Consider the following 16,293-nt stretch of genomic DNA (forward strand, 5'->3'; position numbering starts at 1 on the left):
TTAAAAACCCACAGGAAAACAGAAAATGACCTAATCCCTCTTCTGGGGGTAGGCATTTGAGAAGGATCAATATTACCTTTGTCAAGACTCAGTATTAAATCTATAGAGATGAGACATGGATTCAGAGTGCTTCCATCTAGCAGGAGATGGGAATGCTGGAAAGCTTTCTAAGAACTAAGCACCCCAGAGAGCCCCATTCCTCTGAGATCAGAGCTTGGTTCTATTAATTAATTAATTAATTAATTAATTAATTAATTAATTATTGTTAATGATACTAAGACCCATTGATATTTGTCAGCTGCTATATTAGTTAGGCTTATCTCAGTGTTCCAGAACACATTAGAGTGATCCACCTGTGATGGTCTGGGACCTTCCCAGAACGCCTCACACTCAGGGACTGCAGCAGCAGGGACACATAGTACCTCCGGGGCTCTGGTGATGACAAACCTTTCAATTAAAATAAAGCCTGTGTTTCTTGTTAGAATTTGAATCAGGGACAAAAATGTGTTAGGTCAAGACTTCTCCTTTATCCTTATAACTAGGGAAACTTTCAGGATGAATTAGCTGTAAGATTAGATTTCCTTGGATGAGTTGCCAAGTTTTTGTTATTCTAATTATCATAGTTAGAGAAGTATCATGTGTTAATTTTTTTTAAATCTCTGTTGTGTCCATTTCATTAGGTCTGAGCCATGCTTGTGCAGATTTTTGCAAACTCCATACTGAAAAATGCGTATACTTAATCTAAAGAGAAAACTCAGGGAGTCAGTGCTTTAGGGGCTATTGTCTGGGAAGGACTCACTTTATTTAAACTCTCTCTGGACATAGATTAGTTTTTTGAGTCATTTAATTTGTTGAGAGATAACCTTCAAGAGCCTATGTTAAAAGGCTAAATATTAAATTATGTTAACTTATAGTTTACAATTTTGAAAATGATTTATTTATTATTAGCTTATGAGTGTTTGCATACTTAGAGGTACATGAACCGCCTTCAAGCAGATGCTGCAGGGGCCAGAAGAGGGTATCAAATCCCTGCAACTGGGGTTACTGTTGGTTGTGAGCCTCCTTTGTGCTGGAAATCAAATATGGGTTCTTTGAAGAGCAGTGAGTGCTCTTAGCCATTGAGCCATCTCTCTCTAACATGTTTCTAATGATTAAGATGTGTATATCAAGACTGTGCTGATTGTATACATGTGAATGATTGAGTAAATTGAGTTAGATAAATCATTACTAATTTTTCACTTATTTTATCTTTACATAAAATTTTCAAGTGTTGATGTGGCTAGAAGCATTCTATTTCGTCACTTTCTTGAAAGTTGGGAAGGTTTGTACTCAAGGAGCATCTTATCCCTGAATGAGGCGGAGTAGAATTGCAGTCCATGGCCCAGGTCATTGCAAACCAGAGCTCTCAGCTAAGCAACAAAATGAGAGCCCAGCACAGATGGAGGACTCACCCAAGGGTGGGGCAGTGTATGAAAGGTCCTTCTGTTCATGTTACAAGGAAGACACCTTGGTGCTTATGATACCAATATAATAAATGATAGGTGAGGTCCATCTGCTCAGACCCATTTCTGTAGATGCGATCTTCCAAAAGTAGAGCAAATATAAGGAGAATCTTTGGGAGGCAATAAAGCAGCAGGATTCATGCCTGGTGCCTCATCAGGAAGAGACAGGCTTTTCTTAGCTATTGATTAGTTGTCACTTGATTAAGGAATAATGTTTGCCTCGTGCTGATGGCTGACACAAAGCTTTAAAGAAGACGTATAAAGCCAAAGGCTGGGGTCAGGCAACAGCTGCTGCAGCCGTTCACTGAGTGGATCTCTAAACACAGCACACTTCACCATGCTGAATGCTTTACTGGCCTTGTCTCCACGAACTCTATGCACCCCGCAAAACGTGGTCTCATTTGCCTTTCATGTCAAGTTTGTCAAAGGAAGAGGTATGGAGAAACATTCATGTATTATGAATAAAAGAGAAAAATAAAAAATCAGCTCGAGTAACCAGAGATCCAACCTGTGTCATAATTCTGGGTGGTGTATATTCAACACAACTGACTTCAAATTGAATGCTCACTAACTCCAGTTTGCTGCTATGTGGTCACATGCATCAGGTTTGTCAAATGTTCCAAGTACAGAAATCACATTTTATATCAGTTTTCCCAATTTTAAAATATCCTTTGGAATCTTAAAGAAGCCATGCCAGAAAGGAATATGTCCATGGGCCAAATTTAAACAAAGTTCACCAGTTGCCATTTGGGTTAAACTCTAGTGTCTGGCCTGATGGAAAATATTGTTGTGCATTTATATAATCAAAAATTCTTCTCTTGTTCTCAGTTCTTTCTCTAATTTAGACCTTCATATATTTTTTCCTAAGTCATGGTGTTATAATATATAAAGAAATTAAACAATAAATTTCAAAATTGAAACATAAAAATTGAGATAAGTTGCTCCTGTCCTCCATGAAATTTGAAGTATAAAGTTGGGGCAAGACCAAAACACATACACAAAGATACACATTACATCACACACATATATAACACACACACTATCCCCCCCACAGCATCCCCTACAACATACCACACTCACATTCCATACACACTGTGCTGGCTGGTTCTGTATGTCAACTTGACACAGGCTGGAGTTATTACAGAGAAAGGAGCTTCAGTTGGGGAAGTGCCTCCATAAGATCCAGCTGTGGGACATTTTCTCAATTAGTGATCAAGGGGGGAGGGCCCCTTGTGGGTGGTGCCATCCCTGGGCTGGTATTCTTGGGTTCTATAAGAGAGGAAGCTGAGCAAGCCAGGGGAAACAAGCCAGCAAGGAACATCCCTCCATGGCCTCTGCATCAGCTCCTGCTTCCTGACCTGCTTGAGATCCAGTACTGACTTCCTTTGATGATGAACAGCAATGTGGAAGTGTAAGCTGAATAAACCCTTTGCTCCCCAACTTGGTTCTTGGTCATGATGTTTGTGCAGTAATAGAAACCCTGACTAAGACACAGACATACACACATAGTCACACCACACACACATACACACATTTCAAACATATAGCACACCACATACACAAACACACCACATATATAAAAAACCACCACACATAGACACACACACACACACACACACACAATTTTTGCTTATTCTTCTTAGTAAGAACACAAGGGTTTACAATCTGTGGCAGTCCCCTGTGAAGGGCGAGTCTCTATGAGGCTGTAAGGCAAACCATCTTCCCAGTGCTCTTGGGGCCATGGTCACAATACAAAGGATATACAGATAATCAATGACTAAAACTTTAAGGAATATTGTTTTGTTAAAGAATTACCATGAAGACATGAAATGTACAGTGTAATTCAAACAGAAAGCCCAATATTAAACACCTCACATGATTTAGAAATAGAAAATAACACCCAGGCTCAGTAAAGTTTTGGTGATTAGTCAAGAGCAGGATAGTTCAGTAGGGCACTTAATAGTGTCTTAGCTTTGGTTGTCACTTTTGGACCTCAAATAAGGGTGGCAAGTGATCTCTCTGTTCAGCGCTTACATAGGGGATTGATTTATGCTCCTTCTGTATTGTGTGTTTTCAAAATAACAGTCCTATTTAGTGAACACATATTGACCAAGTCAGGAAAATACATGAAAAATGTACGAAACTGTTTCTCTGATGACCAATGAAAATTAAATATCGAGTTGATTTGGGATAGAGTGACAATTTTGCTTAAAATTTCTTTGCGATTTAAAGGAGTAATTACATATTTGATTAGGATGATTCTATGCTATCTTGTTAGCTCTTTTGGATCCATAATCACAATACAAATGACAGCCTACAGATTGATCAAGACAGAGTAGAGCAGAAAGTTTAACAGGTTATTAAAGATTTCAAATATTAGACTGTTGCTGAGAGGAGAAAAGTTGTATCTTTAACATTAAAATAAAATTTCACAAATAAAAAGTCTTTCAACATGAATTCTATTCACCTTCCAAAGCCAAAATGTCAGGGTACATTTTTCTCCAAGCCAAAATAAATAATTTGAAATATTTTATGGAAATGGTGTCCTAAATATTTTATTCCACTATCTATGAATGGGGTAGTATATCATAGAGTTAATCCTTTTGAAAAAATCCCTTATTACAAGGGAATTTAAAATTTCCTGGGCCCAGCTGCTAATTTGAAAGACAAATATCCTCCAATGGAGAGAACGGGGAGTTCTACCACAGCTCAAGTCTCTGTTATACTCTATAACACAATAAAGAAACTAAAAATAAAAAAAAACCCACTTCTCACTAAACATTTTTAAAATACAACAAAATAAATGTTGTCTTATTTTTTGATATATCTTTAGAAAGAGAATATGTTTTGTACAAAGCCAAGAAAAAATAAAAATTTTAACACATTATTTATAAATGAACACATTTCTTTATGGAGAGATATTTGTACCTATTATGAGAATGTTATGTGGAGTGTTTTTTATAATTAATATGTTTGTTAAAGTTTAAAATGTTCGGTGAATGAATGTTCTTTATTCTCAAGAATTCACCAAAAATGAGCACAAAAGCATTTGTGTTTCTGATTTTGTCAGATACTGTGAACTAGAGGGGAAGTCATTTCCATACACAAACCACTGCATTCTGCTGAGTACTAAACATGACAGCGGCATTTTTGACAGGTAGCATATGCTCTAAGAACAAAACTGAATTCAAAATTTCTGTTATGTAACATACTTAATTGTCATCGGCTATTGGCCACACTTTTACTTCCATTTGAATGTCAAGGCCACTATTATCCTATTAGTGACAGCCTCATCTTCACTCTTGGCTACCCTAGTTAGACACAAGAAAGTGCGGACCTTCAGCATTGAGATGATCAGTGTATTCTGAGCATAGAAAGTTGATTCATCCTGTTTGTGCTGAATGTTGACCAGGTTAAATAGTTATAATGTCCATACATGAAAAGGAATAACCTTTACCTGTCACCACAACGATGAGACTGGAGAAAGTTCAGATAGTATCATGATGCATTTCCTACTGGTCTAACAAACAAATGTCAACATGACCTAATAAGTCATTTGAAACTATACTCACATGTGACATCCAAATCTGAGCTCTTCTTCACAATGTGAGCACTGATAATGCAATATATCTGACAAGCTTTATTAAAATTCTACAGTACACTGAGAGTACATCGAGGAATGACTTTGTCACCTCGAGTCTTGGAAGATGGGACAATAAAAGAGATATCCTTGAACTTTTCAAGTTTGGCCTGTGATATCATATACGCTGAGTTATCTTCTTTCCACACTCCAAATCTACTTTGCATGAGGACTGACTCAAAGACCAGCATGCTTCCTATAGCCTCCTGGCAGGAAGTGCAGGACTGCATTTAGAGAAAAAGACCCAAGAACAGAGGAAACATTGGTGCCGGGAAAAACTCTCAGATCCACTTTTCTTCATGAAGTCATTTTCGAAGAATTGTTGAGATACAGCCAGGGAACTTTATCCATTTGGCCTTAAAAAACTTGTGATGTACTTTAATTGGCAACCAGTTGATGGTCCCCATTAGTAACTAAGATATCTTTGTAGCATACATTTACCATTGCCCCAGAGGAGTTCTTAGATTCTGGGACATACGCAAAGAGCAGACGTGCTACTCAAATTGACTATATTGAGTTCAATGTGGTTGAAAATACAGACACTATATCCTGGGGGTAAACCCTGGGCACTGAAATAGTAAAGAAAAATTGAATACAGAAAAGATAACATCCAAATGCACTATTGAAATCAGCCAAAGCATTCTGAAAAGTTACCCATGGTTCCCATTGCTTCAGAGCAGTGTATCTCAAACTATGCATGCGGTTCAATATGGCTTCAGAACCTTTAATTAAGAATTTATTGTTTCCAAATATGGCAAGGCTGGATATCTGATCCTACAGAGAAAAGCATAATAGAGTTCCCTCTTAAAGACATGCAGCTTGTGAGTTAAACAGTACTCTACTGATGGTCCCTGCCTGTCACAGAAATAGGAAGTTGCTACAGTGATTTTAAAAAGTACTTAATTGGACCATTCTGTTCACAGACATTTGCTAGCCTGTGATCCTTAGTTTATAGACCACTTCCAGATACCATTATCATCTTAGCCAGTGAAACCACTCCTTTCCTGCTAGGCTTAATTAATATTCTCACAGCCAAGCCTACTTCCTGCCTTTTTTTACTTAACCACTGACGCATTTGAGTACAGCCATATTTTCAAATTCTCTCTGTGTTTACCTCCAGGTCTTTGAATTTGTTTTTCTGTTCAGAATCCTCTTCAACTACAGAAAGATCGGGTAGTTTGCCTGAACCTTGTCTCGTCTTTTCCTAGTCATACGTTACTGTGCTTTACAAATAAACATTTGTATCTTGGTAGGTAATTCTCACTTCTCTCAGCTCAATGTCCTTGCTAAACGAAAACAAGCACTGTTCCGAAAACTTAAGACTTGACACTGGGCTGCATCATATTTGCTGGCTGAGGAATTTGTGTTTCTCCAGAGGGACTCCCCACCTTAACCCATACCTGGTTTAATCCTGAACTTACTGTCTCTCATCTGGCCAGTTTTAAGAGCTTCCCAACCTCAATCTAAAGAATTGTTTTCTACTTTGTTTATATTCTGTATGGACCATATTTTCTCAAGAAAAATAATGTATCCACTTATCGTCTTTTGAAAAGCCCTCGCTTGTGTAAAGATCTTGAGAGTCCTAAAGATGAGAAATGATGCTCACATAGTATGACTCAAGTAGACCTCCTGGCTTCATCTCCACAACCCCATGACTTGGAGCCCTGTCAGGGAAGAGTCAGCCCATTACTCCCTTGGAATGTGACCCTTCATTTTTATATTCATGTCTACTGTCTCTTTTCTTGCTTTCTCCAAGTTTCCAAGACAAATCTATTTTTTTCTGGATGACATAATATTTTTCCTGAATCTCATTGTTGTAAGAATTATGACATTTCCGTAAGGGCCAGGCCACTCATTTTTATTCCTTGCTGGCCATGTTGTTGGTACAGGGAGGTGAACTGCCCGTGTTTGCTGTTCAAAAGCATCTGAATGAGTCTATTACAGAAAGGCATACAGAAAGGCTGTATTAATTTGTGTGTGTGTATGTGTGTGTGTGTGTGTGTGAGAGAGAGAGAGAGAGAGAGAGAGAGAGAGAGAGAGAGACAGACAGACAGACAGAAACAGAGAGAGAGAGAGAGAGAGAGAGAGAGAGAGAGAGAGAGAGAGAGAGAGAGATGCTTGCTAAAGAGCATGTGTCAAAATAAGGGGACAAGTTTTGAAAGTCAGTCCTTTTCCAAGGGATGGAACCCATGTCACCCATGTCTTCAGACATGGTAGAAGGTGCCCTTACCTATGGAATCATTCTTCAACCCCTAAAAATAAATTGCTCAGGCAGAATAGATTTGTATAAAGTAATTGGTAAGTCATGTAATTCTAACTCGTAAGTTCCACTTAGATATCTGGGCTTATGTCTTCCTAGCCATTGCTTTGCATGTCAAGCCTTAGGATGCCACATGCTTGAATCTCATCGTCTGAAGAATCCCTCACAGCTTTGCAGCACTGCTCAGCTTCTGCCCATGCTGAAAGCATCCTCACCACCCAAAGTGCCCTCATCATCTACCAAACAACAGCAGCAGCAGCAGCAGCAGCCGCCGCAACAATCACATATCCTTCATCATGTAAATTACAAGCTCAGAGTACACTAAGTTGTTCTCTGTTCCTAAAACATTCACTGCACTATAATCTCAGGATATAAAATTTAGTTTTCATTTCTTATTCTCTCATTAGTAGTTGCAAACACATTAACTTGCTTAATCCTTATAGCTCAAGAAATCAAAATTGCTTACCGTACAAAACACACCAAACAAAGGTTTACTGAGAAAAATCTTTAACATGGCTGTAGGTTCATAAAGATCAGACAAATGGTAGGTTCCTGTAACCATCCATCTGAAAGTGTAGGAAGAGGAACTTTATTCATTCCTCAGTTGAGGGACATCTGGGTTCTTTCCAGTTTTTTTTTCGATATATTTTTTATTTACATTTCAAATGATTTCCAGTTTTTGACTATTATAAATAATGCTGCTATGAACATAGTGGAGCATGTGTCCTTATTACATGCTGGGGAATCCCCTGGGTATATGCCCAGGAGTTGTATAGTGGGGTCCTCTGGAAGTATCATTCCCAGTTTTCAGATGAACCGGCAGACTGACTTCCAGAGTGGTTGTACCAGCTGGCAACCCCACCAGCAGTGGAGGAGTGTTCCTCTTTCTCCGCATCCTCACCAACACTTGTTTTCTCCTGACTTTTTGATCTTAGCCATTGTGACTGGTGTGAGGTGAAATCTCAGGATTGTTTTGGTTTGCATTTCCCTGATGACTAAAGATGCTGAACATTTCTTTAGGTGCTTCTCAGCCATTCGATATTCCTCAGGAGAAAATTCTTTGTTTAGCTCTGTACCCCATTTTTTACGGGGGATATTTGGTTCTCTGGAGTCTATCTTCTTGAGTTCTTTGTATAACACAATGGAATACTATTCATCCATTAGAAACAATGAATTCATGAAATTCTTAGACAAATGGATGGAACTGGAGAACATCATCCTAAGTGAGGTAACCCAGTCTCAAAAGAACACACACGGTATTCACTCACTGATAAATGAATATTAGCCTAGAAGCTTGGAATACCCAAGACACAATGCACATATCAAATGATGCCCAAGAAGAAGGAAGGACTGGCCCCCAGTCCTGGAAAAGCTCAGTGCAGCAGTGTTGGGGAATACCAGGACAGGGAAGTGGGAAGGGATGGATTGAGGAATAGGGGCAGGGAAGAGGGCTTATGGGACTTTCAGGGAGGGGGGGGATCCAGGAAAGGGAAAATCACTTGAGATGTAAATAAAGAACTTATCAAATAAAAAATATTTTGAAAACACTGTAAATAAGTTGTAAAGGCATAGATTTATACAAATGTATAGAAATATTATTTTACATAAAAAAAAAAGAGAGAGAAACTTGATGGCCGCTAGGGGCAGGAGAGCAGAGCCCCAGTTCCCAAGCCTTTCCTACTCATGGTCGAATCATCCACCATTCAAAATAAGTAAAATGCCACAACTGATTCCTCAGAAAGAAAGGTGCCCATTTGAATGGAATTATAATAGTAATATAACTTTAAAATCAAATAACATAACTCAAGCATAAGTTATTAAAAATAGACATAGGCTAAAAAAAAATGAGAAGGATGGAAATGCAAATAGCTTCTAATGGATCGGGAATCAATGGTTTCATTGACTCCTCTCTTCACTCTCCTGCCTCAGTCATGATCCAATTCTGTATCTCCTTGGTTACACATCTTTCAAGAAGCCTTAAAATTAGTAAGGGATAGAATGACTTTTGTAGAAACCATCAAGTTCTTTTAATCAGGATCTGTCTTTTCTCTTACTTCGCTAGACTCCAGAGTAGTCTATCCCATTTGCAATTAGTAGAGGAAGAGAATTTGATACTTTTCATGACATCTACATTTTCTTCTCTTGTGATTTCTAAAGCTAGTCACAGAAGTTGGGATGTAGGAAAACCATCCATTTTCATTGACTTGTTTAATAAGCCATGCTGATGCTGTGCTTTGTAGTACTAATGACACTGTTCTAAGAAAGGATCTCTTGGAACCAGGAGACACACTTATCATGTGGGTGAGAATGACCTTGAGCTCCTCAGACTTGCAGTCTCTGCTTCCAACGAGTTAGATTACAGATGTGCACTACCATACCTAGGCTTTATTACTATTTTATTATGAAATTATGTGTTAACCAAGTGCAAGGCACCTTCCGAATATAATAGTCAATATCCACAAACCACCATATGACCTCAAGGGCAAAATGCTTAGATTGCTTTAAAAGTTGAAATAAAAGAGAAGTAGAACTGGTTGGAGAGATTGGAGGGTGGAGGGGTGGAGGGAGTCAGTGAAGGGTAGAGATTGTAGGGAGCAGGGAAGGATGGAGAGAGGGAAATGCAGTCAGGACATAACATTTGAGAGAAGATTCTTTTAAGTTGCAAATATAAAACCATTACTGATAATTTCAAAAGGCATAGCTACTCTAACACTATACAACACCGAGGTTTTATTGGTCCATTGGATAAGCGCTGATCACAGAATCAAATACACAAACCATAGATGAACTGTGAAGAGGACTTATCCACTCAAGGGCTTTTTGTAGTTCTCTTTGGTTCCAGAAAATGCCACAGAACCAACTCTAATCACCACAGAAGAAAGGGGGATAATAATTCAGATGCTATTAGATGACTTATTTCATATCTTAAAAATTTCCAAAGTGCAGATAATGAAACAGAATCCAATCTCCTCCATGAATATACTGTACTTTACTCCTTGTGGAAGAGATGCTCAGTGTGGTAGAAGATTCACTTTTTCTCTCTCACTTCTATAAGCATGACATGTCAGGAAATACAGTCCTTCTGAAGTCTAGAGCCACGTCTGCCTTTTACAGTAAAGAAAGAAAAGACTAGATAGGGAGATGACAGTATTTGTCAATATGTCAGGTGCAGTGGTTTTCAGCTCTGCTATTGACTCAATGTTCATAAAATAAATCAATGATGTGACTTGCGAGGTTCCTGTGATTGCTCTCAGTGAAATTTTCAACTTTTATGTACCAAAGAAAAGTGTATGTCTGGGGTGGTGGTGGTAGTGTGCCTATACCTCTATTTGTGCGTGTGTGTGCATGGGCAGGAGGACAATCATGGAAAATATTCCTAAACCATCATCCACAGATCTATTTACTGATTTTGTCTGAGATACTCTTTCTCACTACCATGGAACTCACTAAGGAGGGTAGGCCGGCTGCTCAGTGAGTCCCAGAGGACTCCTGCCTCTCACTGTGCGTCAGCACTGACATTACAGACATTTACCACAATGCGTAGCTCCCTCTCCCTCTGCCCCCACCTCTCGTGTGTGTGTGTGTGTGTGTGTGTGTGTGTGTGTGTGTGTTTCAGACTTCTGGGGATTGAACTAAGGTCCTTAAACTTGGGAATACTTCGCTAACTGACCTACATGCTTGGCTAGGATGGTACTTGTATTAAAGAGATGAGAAAAGTCAAGTCTTCTTGTCTCTAAATGGCGTCATTGTGGACCAGGAGTGACACCACCAGAGTAATCCCCATATTTGCCTCTGTGATGACTGATAGAACCTTCACTCAGGCACTCAGTGAAGATCTCTTTAGGAACGCCTGTGCAATGTGCCCGATCCCTGCAAAGCCCTTAGAGCTGCTGCTAGCACTCGGGTTTCTGACCGATAATGGGTCTACACAAAAGGATAAGAACAGCTCTTTAGTACAGTGAGGAACAATGGGAAACCAGTCTGCATCTATTCCTTTAATGTAGTAAATGTTACATTATCAAAGCTGGTTTATACATATATTTTAGAGCCTTGCCTGCTACGTCCACCAAACATGACTAAGTATAATCTAGAGAAGGGTTATCAGGTTAAGGGGACATCGGTGAGGGGAGGATTCATACCTACATTCCTGGCTCACTGATCACAAGTACAGGTAACAAGAGTCATAGTTGGACAAGTGGTAAAGAATATTTTTTACATTTATTTCTTTGATAGAATAATCTTACATACATGTGTTACATGGAGACAACTGTTTGGTCCCCTACATCTGTATCCAGCTTAAAGATGGCTACAAATAACTTCAAGGGCTCCAGGGTACCTTTGCTTGCTGCATGATACAACATAATTTACTCTATGGGATGGTTTTCCTTTTCTATCTGAAGTTTATACATTTATTTATTATTTTTATAGTCTCCTGTATAGTATTGCTAAACTTCCCATTGTCTGTATTCATGGTATGTCATCTTGGTGATTTGGGTATTTCCTTCTTGAAATGAGATTTGAGTTTTCACACAGAGATTGTGGCATAGTTCACATATTTTGTGCTCCACACAATAACATCACGTGGGAGATCACTCTTCATGTTGTATTGATGTGGTAATTGACATGATTCTTACTGCATGTTTATTCAAAATGCTTTTTTGACATTTTTTTCTACATGTCTCTTTGGACGCATATGCAGAATTACCCTAGGGAAGGATGTAGAACTATGATATGGCGGCTTTCAATTAGACAGGTGTTTGCAATTTGTTTAGCTGAAGTAAGGGAGTTATACTCAGTGTAGAAAAGAATGAAAGATCCTGACACTTCATATTTTGGCAAACTCAAAAATGGAAATTCATACAGAAAATAAATCCTAGATCACTGATCACAGCTATTCACTGGAGAATCATACAATGTTTCATCTAGAGCTTCAGCTCTAGTCAAAAATAAATTTGCCAAATTTTAAGGCTAAGAAAAGCATTATTTTTATCCACAAAATGGTAAGCACAAGTTTAAAATATAATTCTGTTGAGGCTCACAAATTAATCTTCCTGTCTTTGCAAAGAAATTTCCCTATTAAGTTGTCAAAACATTTATCTCCTCCTCCTGTTTTATTTGCCAAAGTACATTTCCCAGTCAAAACAATTAATTAAAAGCTATTAATGATGCCTTCAAACACTTAAGTTGTCACTGAAAATAAAATGAGACACTAGAGGGACCGGATTCCCAAAACACTATGACGAAAGCAGTCAATGCCCCCTGAGAACTTTTCCCTGAATCATGAAACTTCTGCCACCATACAATCAGCTCCAAACCCTTCCATTAGCAGAACATGGAGACAGCTCAGATCTATACCGGGCTTACACTTTAGACTTAATACTTCTCCACCTCTCAGTGTAGTTAACCTTTGTAATACTTTACAAAGTGGTTGAAGATAGATTATAGAATAGATAAAGACTTCTCTTTTTAATGAAAGAAAATGAAATATAACAAAAATATAGTAGGACACACATTTTAAAAACCATACACACATAGAAGTTGGACAAAACAAATTGGCAAACAGGAAAAGAAAGCATAAGAAAGCCTGAGAATCAGAAGGTCGCCCGTTTGAGCACCCGGGAATTAGTGGATACATTTCTAACCTACTATAGATTATCTGGAAAGTATGGGGAAAAGGGAAAACCCTAAACTGCCTGCATCATAAAGCGTTTGATAGAAATCGCTCAGCTTCTTTGAAGTTCTAACTTTCATAAATCCAAGTATCACCTATATCCCTGTCTACGGTTACATAGCAGCTTAAATTTTATCTCCAACCTGGGTGAGTCAGGCAAAGATCTGTAGAGAATAGTTGTGGTTTACATTACAGTAACCACACACTATATTCCAAACCTCTGCAGTTGTTGCTTAGAGAAAAAAAATGGTTTGTGGGATACAACTTTTATGAATTCTTAAAATATCTGAAGGTAGCCTTCTAATCATGGTTGGTGCCTGATGTTCTTCATCATAAAGAGGCACGTGTTAGAGTTCGGTGAACAGAGACCCCAGAGGACACCGTTCTGTGAGAGTGAGGAGAGAACCCTGCAGTTATCACTGCCAACCTCCAGGAAACAAGTGGAAACCTTCCCTTTGGATCCTTAGCTTCTTTACAGGAAACTGAAGACTTTCTTATCTATGAGGATCCTTTCCAGATCATGGTAGATGAGTCCAAATGCTAGTCACATTCAAGGCAGTGTCAGCACAAATAAGCACGACAGTGCACACACTGAGTGCACACACCGAGTAGACACGCTGAGTGTACACACTGACACATGCTTCTCACCGTGAACTTCATATGTACACTTCAAACTTCAACAGAAGTGATAGCCTCCTTGACTGGATTTTGCCTTCATGTGTTGAATAAACATTTAACTACATTTATTTTTTTAAAGTGAGATATATCTTTGTTAGGGCATATAGAATATATATATTTTGTTTCTATACTTCCTTATATTTTTAACATATCATACCTGGAAATAGCACATCTTCTTAGAATCCCACTTGACTGACTTTCTATTAAACCACTTCTAAAAAAACTTGGTCCTTCAGTAGATCAAATATTGTTGATATCCAATAAAAACTGCTTTAAACATCTTTGCTATATGACCTTTATATAATTTCATTCCTTGTAAAAAGAAAACCACTTTAAAAGCATTTTTTAAAAGATGCTTCCATATGCCCTAACTTTTTAGAAACTGATAATTTTATAAAAAGGAATTGCTAGGAATTTTACAAGTCATTCCATAGAGAAATATTGTTAAGAATGTAGACTAAACTGTATGCCAAAATGTAAACAATGAGAGAGAGAGAGAGAGAGAGAGAGAGAGAGAGAGAGAGAGAGAGAGAGAGAGAGAGAGAGAGAGAGAGATGTGGGGGGCTGGAGAGATGTCTCAGAGGTTAAAAGCCCTGGATGAACTTTCAGAGGGCCTGAGTTCCATTCCTAGCAACTATGAGGTGGTTTACAACCATCTGTAAGGGGATCTGGTGCCCTCTTCTTGCCTGAAGTTGTACATGCAGCAGAAGACTGTATACATAATAAAGATATCTTTGAAAGGAAAAAGGAAGGAAGGACAGAAAGAAGGAAGGAAGGAAGGAAGGAAGGAAGGAAGGAAGGAAGGAAGGAAGGAAGGAAGGAAGGAAGGAAGAAAGGGAGAGCAACAACAATAACATTTCTGGGAAGTACTAACAAAACAACAACAAAAAAAATACAAAACAAAAACAAAAACCCTCCATGGCTCTTGTCCACAGACCTGCAATAAAAATACTGTTTGGCAATAATTTCTGTACAAATATGACCTTCTTTAAGAGACATAATACCAGCCTCCTTTTATATATTATTTCCTCTTTATTTCTTATATAAATCATCTCTTAGGCTTTGTGTAGGGCTGACCTCATAAATGGGCAGCCCACCTCCTAAGAGCAGTTAAATGTCAAGGCAGAGCTTAAACAAAGGCACACATGCTCCGGACAGGAATGCTCAGTGTGAAAGCCAATAGCCCAGAAGGATCTCTCGCGTTTAAGGTTTGCAGACATTATCCTCAAGGAAAGGCCCCAAAGTGGATTAGTGATTTATCTTTTTCATAAATCCGACCTGACACACAGCATGGAATTACAAAGACAACAGACAACCCAAAGGACTTCCTGGCAGAACGTACACTTTGTATCCACCAGCCCTGACCGCGTTGCCTCCACAGGTGCCAGGCAAGGGCTCCATTTGCACCATTAAGGAGCCCTACCATACCGATAAAGAAGAGAGGGAAAGTGCCCCTATCCTGTCTCTACTGTCAGCATCTTTGGAGACGGTGTACTTCGTTTCCTGGAGGATCAGAATCTGAGTGGATCATTCTGTAAATATTTATCATACACAACATTTGGACGTCGTGATACTGTCGTGATACTGATATGTCGTGATAGTAAGCCATCTTGCTTAAACCATATCACCTGTGAAAATTCACCTACATTGATGATAAATATCTACATTAATTACCGATCAATATGGAATGGCTTGGAATTTCTTTTCTTTTACAAAGGAGAAAATTAAGACGCTTGGGCATGCCTACACACAATGCATTTAAGAACTGGGAATGAGAATTTTTTGCCTTAATTCGTTTTATAAACCTTATTTGTTTTAAGGAAAAGAGGACGATCAAGTAGAGAGATGGCATGCTCTAAGTTACCTTGGAAACTCGGTTGGCAACTTCTCTGCCCACTGTCAGGCCCTGGACGAAGGTGCGAGCCGCAATGAAGGCGCGGGTGACCTGAATCTTCAGTTTCCGCGGCACATCTCCGAATGGCTTCAGCTGGTCAGTGTACTTGCTTACGCATTCCAGGTAGTCCTCGCTGAAGTGATACTGGGGGTTTATCAGCTGGAACATCCGCTCCAGGAGCCGAGCCCAGAAGTCATTGAGCATCTCCTCCAGGTTGACGTTACCCCCTGTGTAGTACCTCTTGAGCTCGGTGAAGAGGTCCTGGAAGACCTCCGAATTCTGCATATACAGCATCCCATAGGTCCGGACAAACATGTCATTTAGGGACTTCTCTGCATTTTCCAGCAGCTCTCGGAAAAACTCTGAAGAGGAAATAAGAAACTTTCATAAGCAAACGTATTATCTGTAGAAAAACCTAAGATCACGACTTACCTTAATAACCATAACTACTTATAGATTTTTTTGTGTGTGTTATTTGGTGACTTTTTTTTTAATGGAAACTCAAACCTATGCCCTCGCATATGGTAAGCAAGTGCTCTACCACTGAGCAGCATTCTTAGTTCTACTTAAGCACTTTGAATGCACAGCTGTACAGGAAAAACAATCCTATGATTAAGTCGTTAATAGAACATTGAGAGCAATGAACTT

General features: G+C 38.9%; 1 protein-coding gene across 1 annotated transcript in view; it reads right to left on the bottom strand.

Annotated features, from left to right (window-relative positions):
* Gpc6 (glypican 6) overlaps window positions 1-16,293 on the bottom strand; it is a 1,033,125-nt gene that overhangs the window by 514,948 nt on the left and 501,884 nt on the right. Inside the window, exon 3 of the mRNA XM_052190667.1 lies at window positions 15,616-16,007. Within this exon, the coding sequence (XP_052046627.1) occupies window positions 15,616-16,007 (392 nt within the window). The remainder of the gene's footprint in view (window positions 1-15,615; window positions 16,008-16,293) is intronic.

The sequence above is a fragment of the Apodemus sylvaticus genome, chromosome 8 (genome assembly GCF_947179515.1).
Source record: "Apodemus sylvaticus chromosome 8, mApoSyl1.1, whole genome shotgun sequence".
Classification (NCBI taxonomy): Eukaryota; Metazoa; Chordata; class Mammalia; order Rodentia; family Muridae; genus Apodemus; species Apodemus sylvaticus.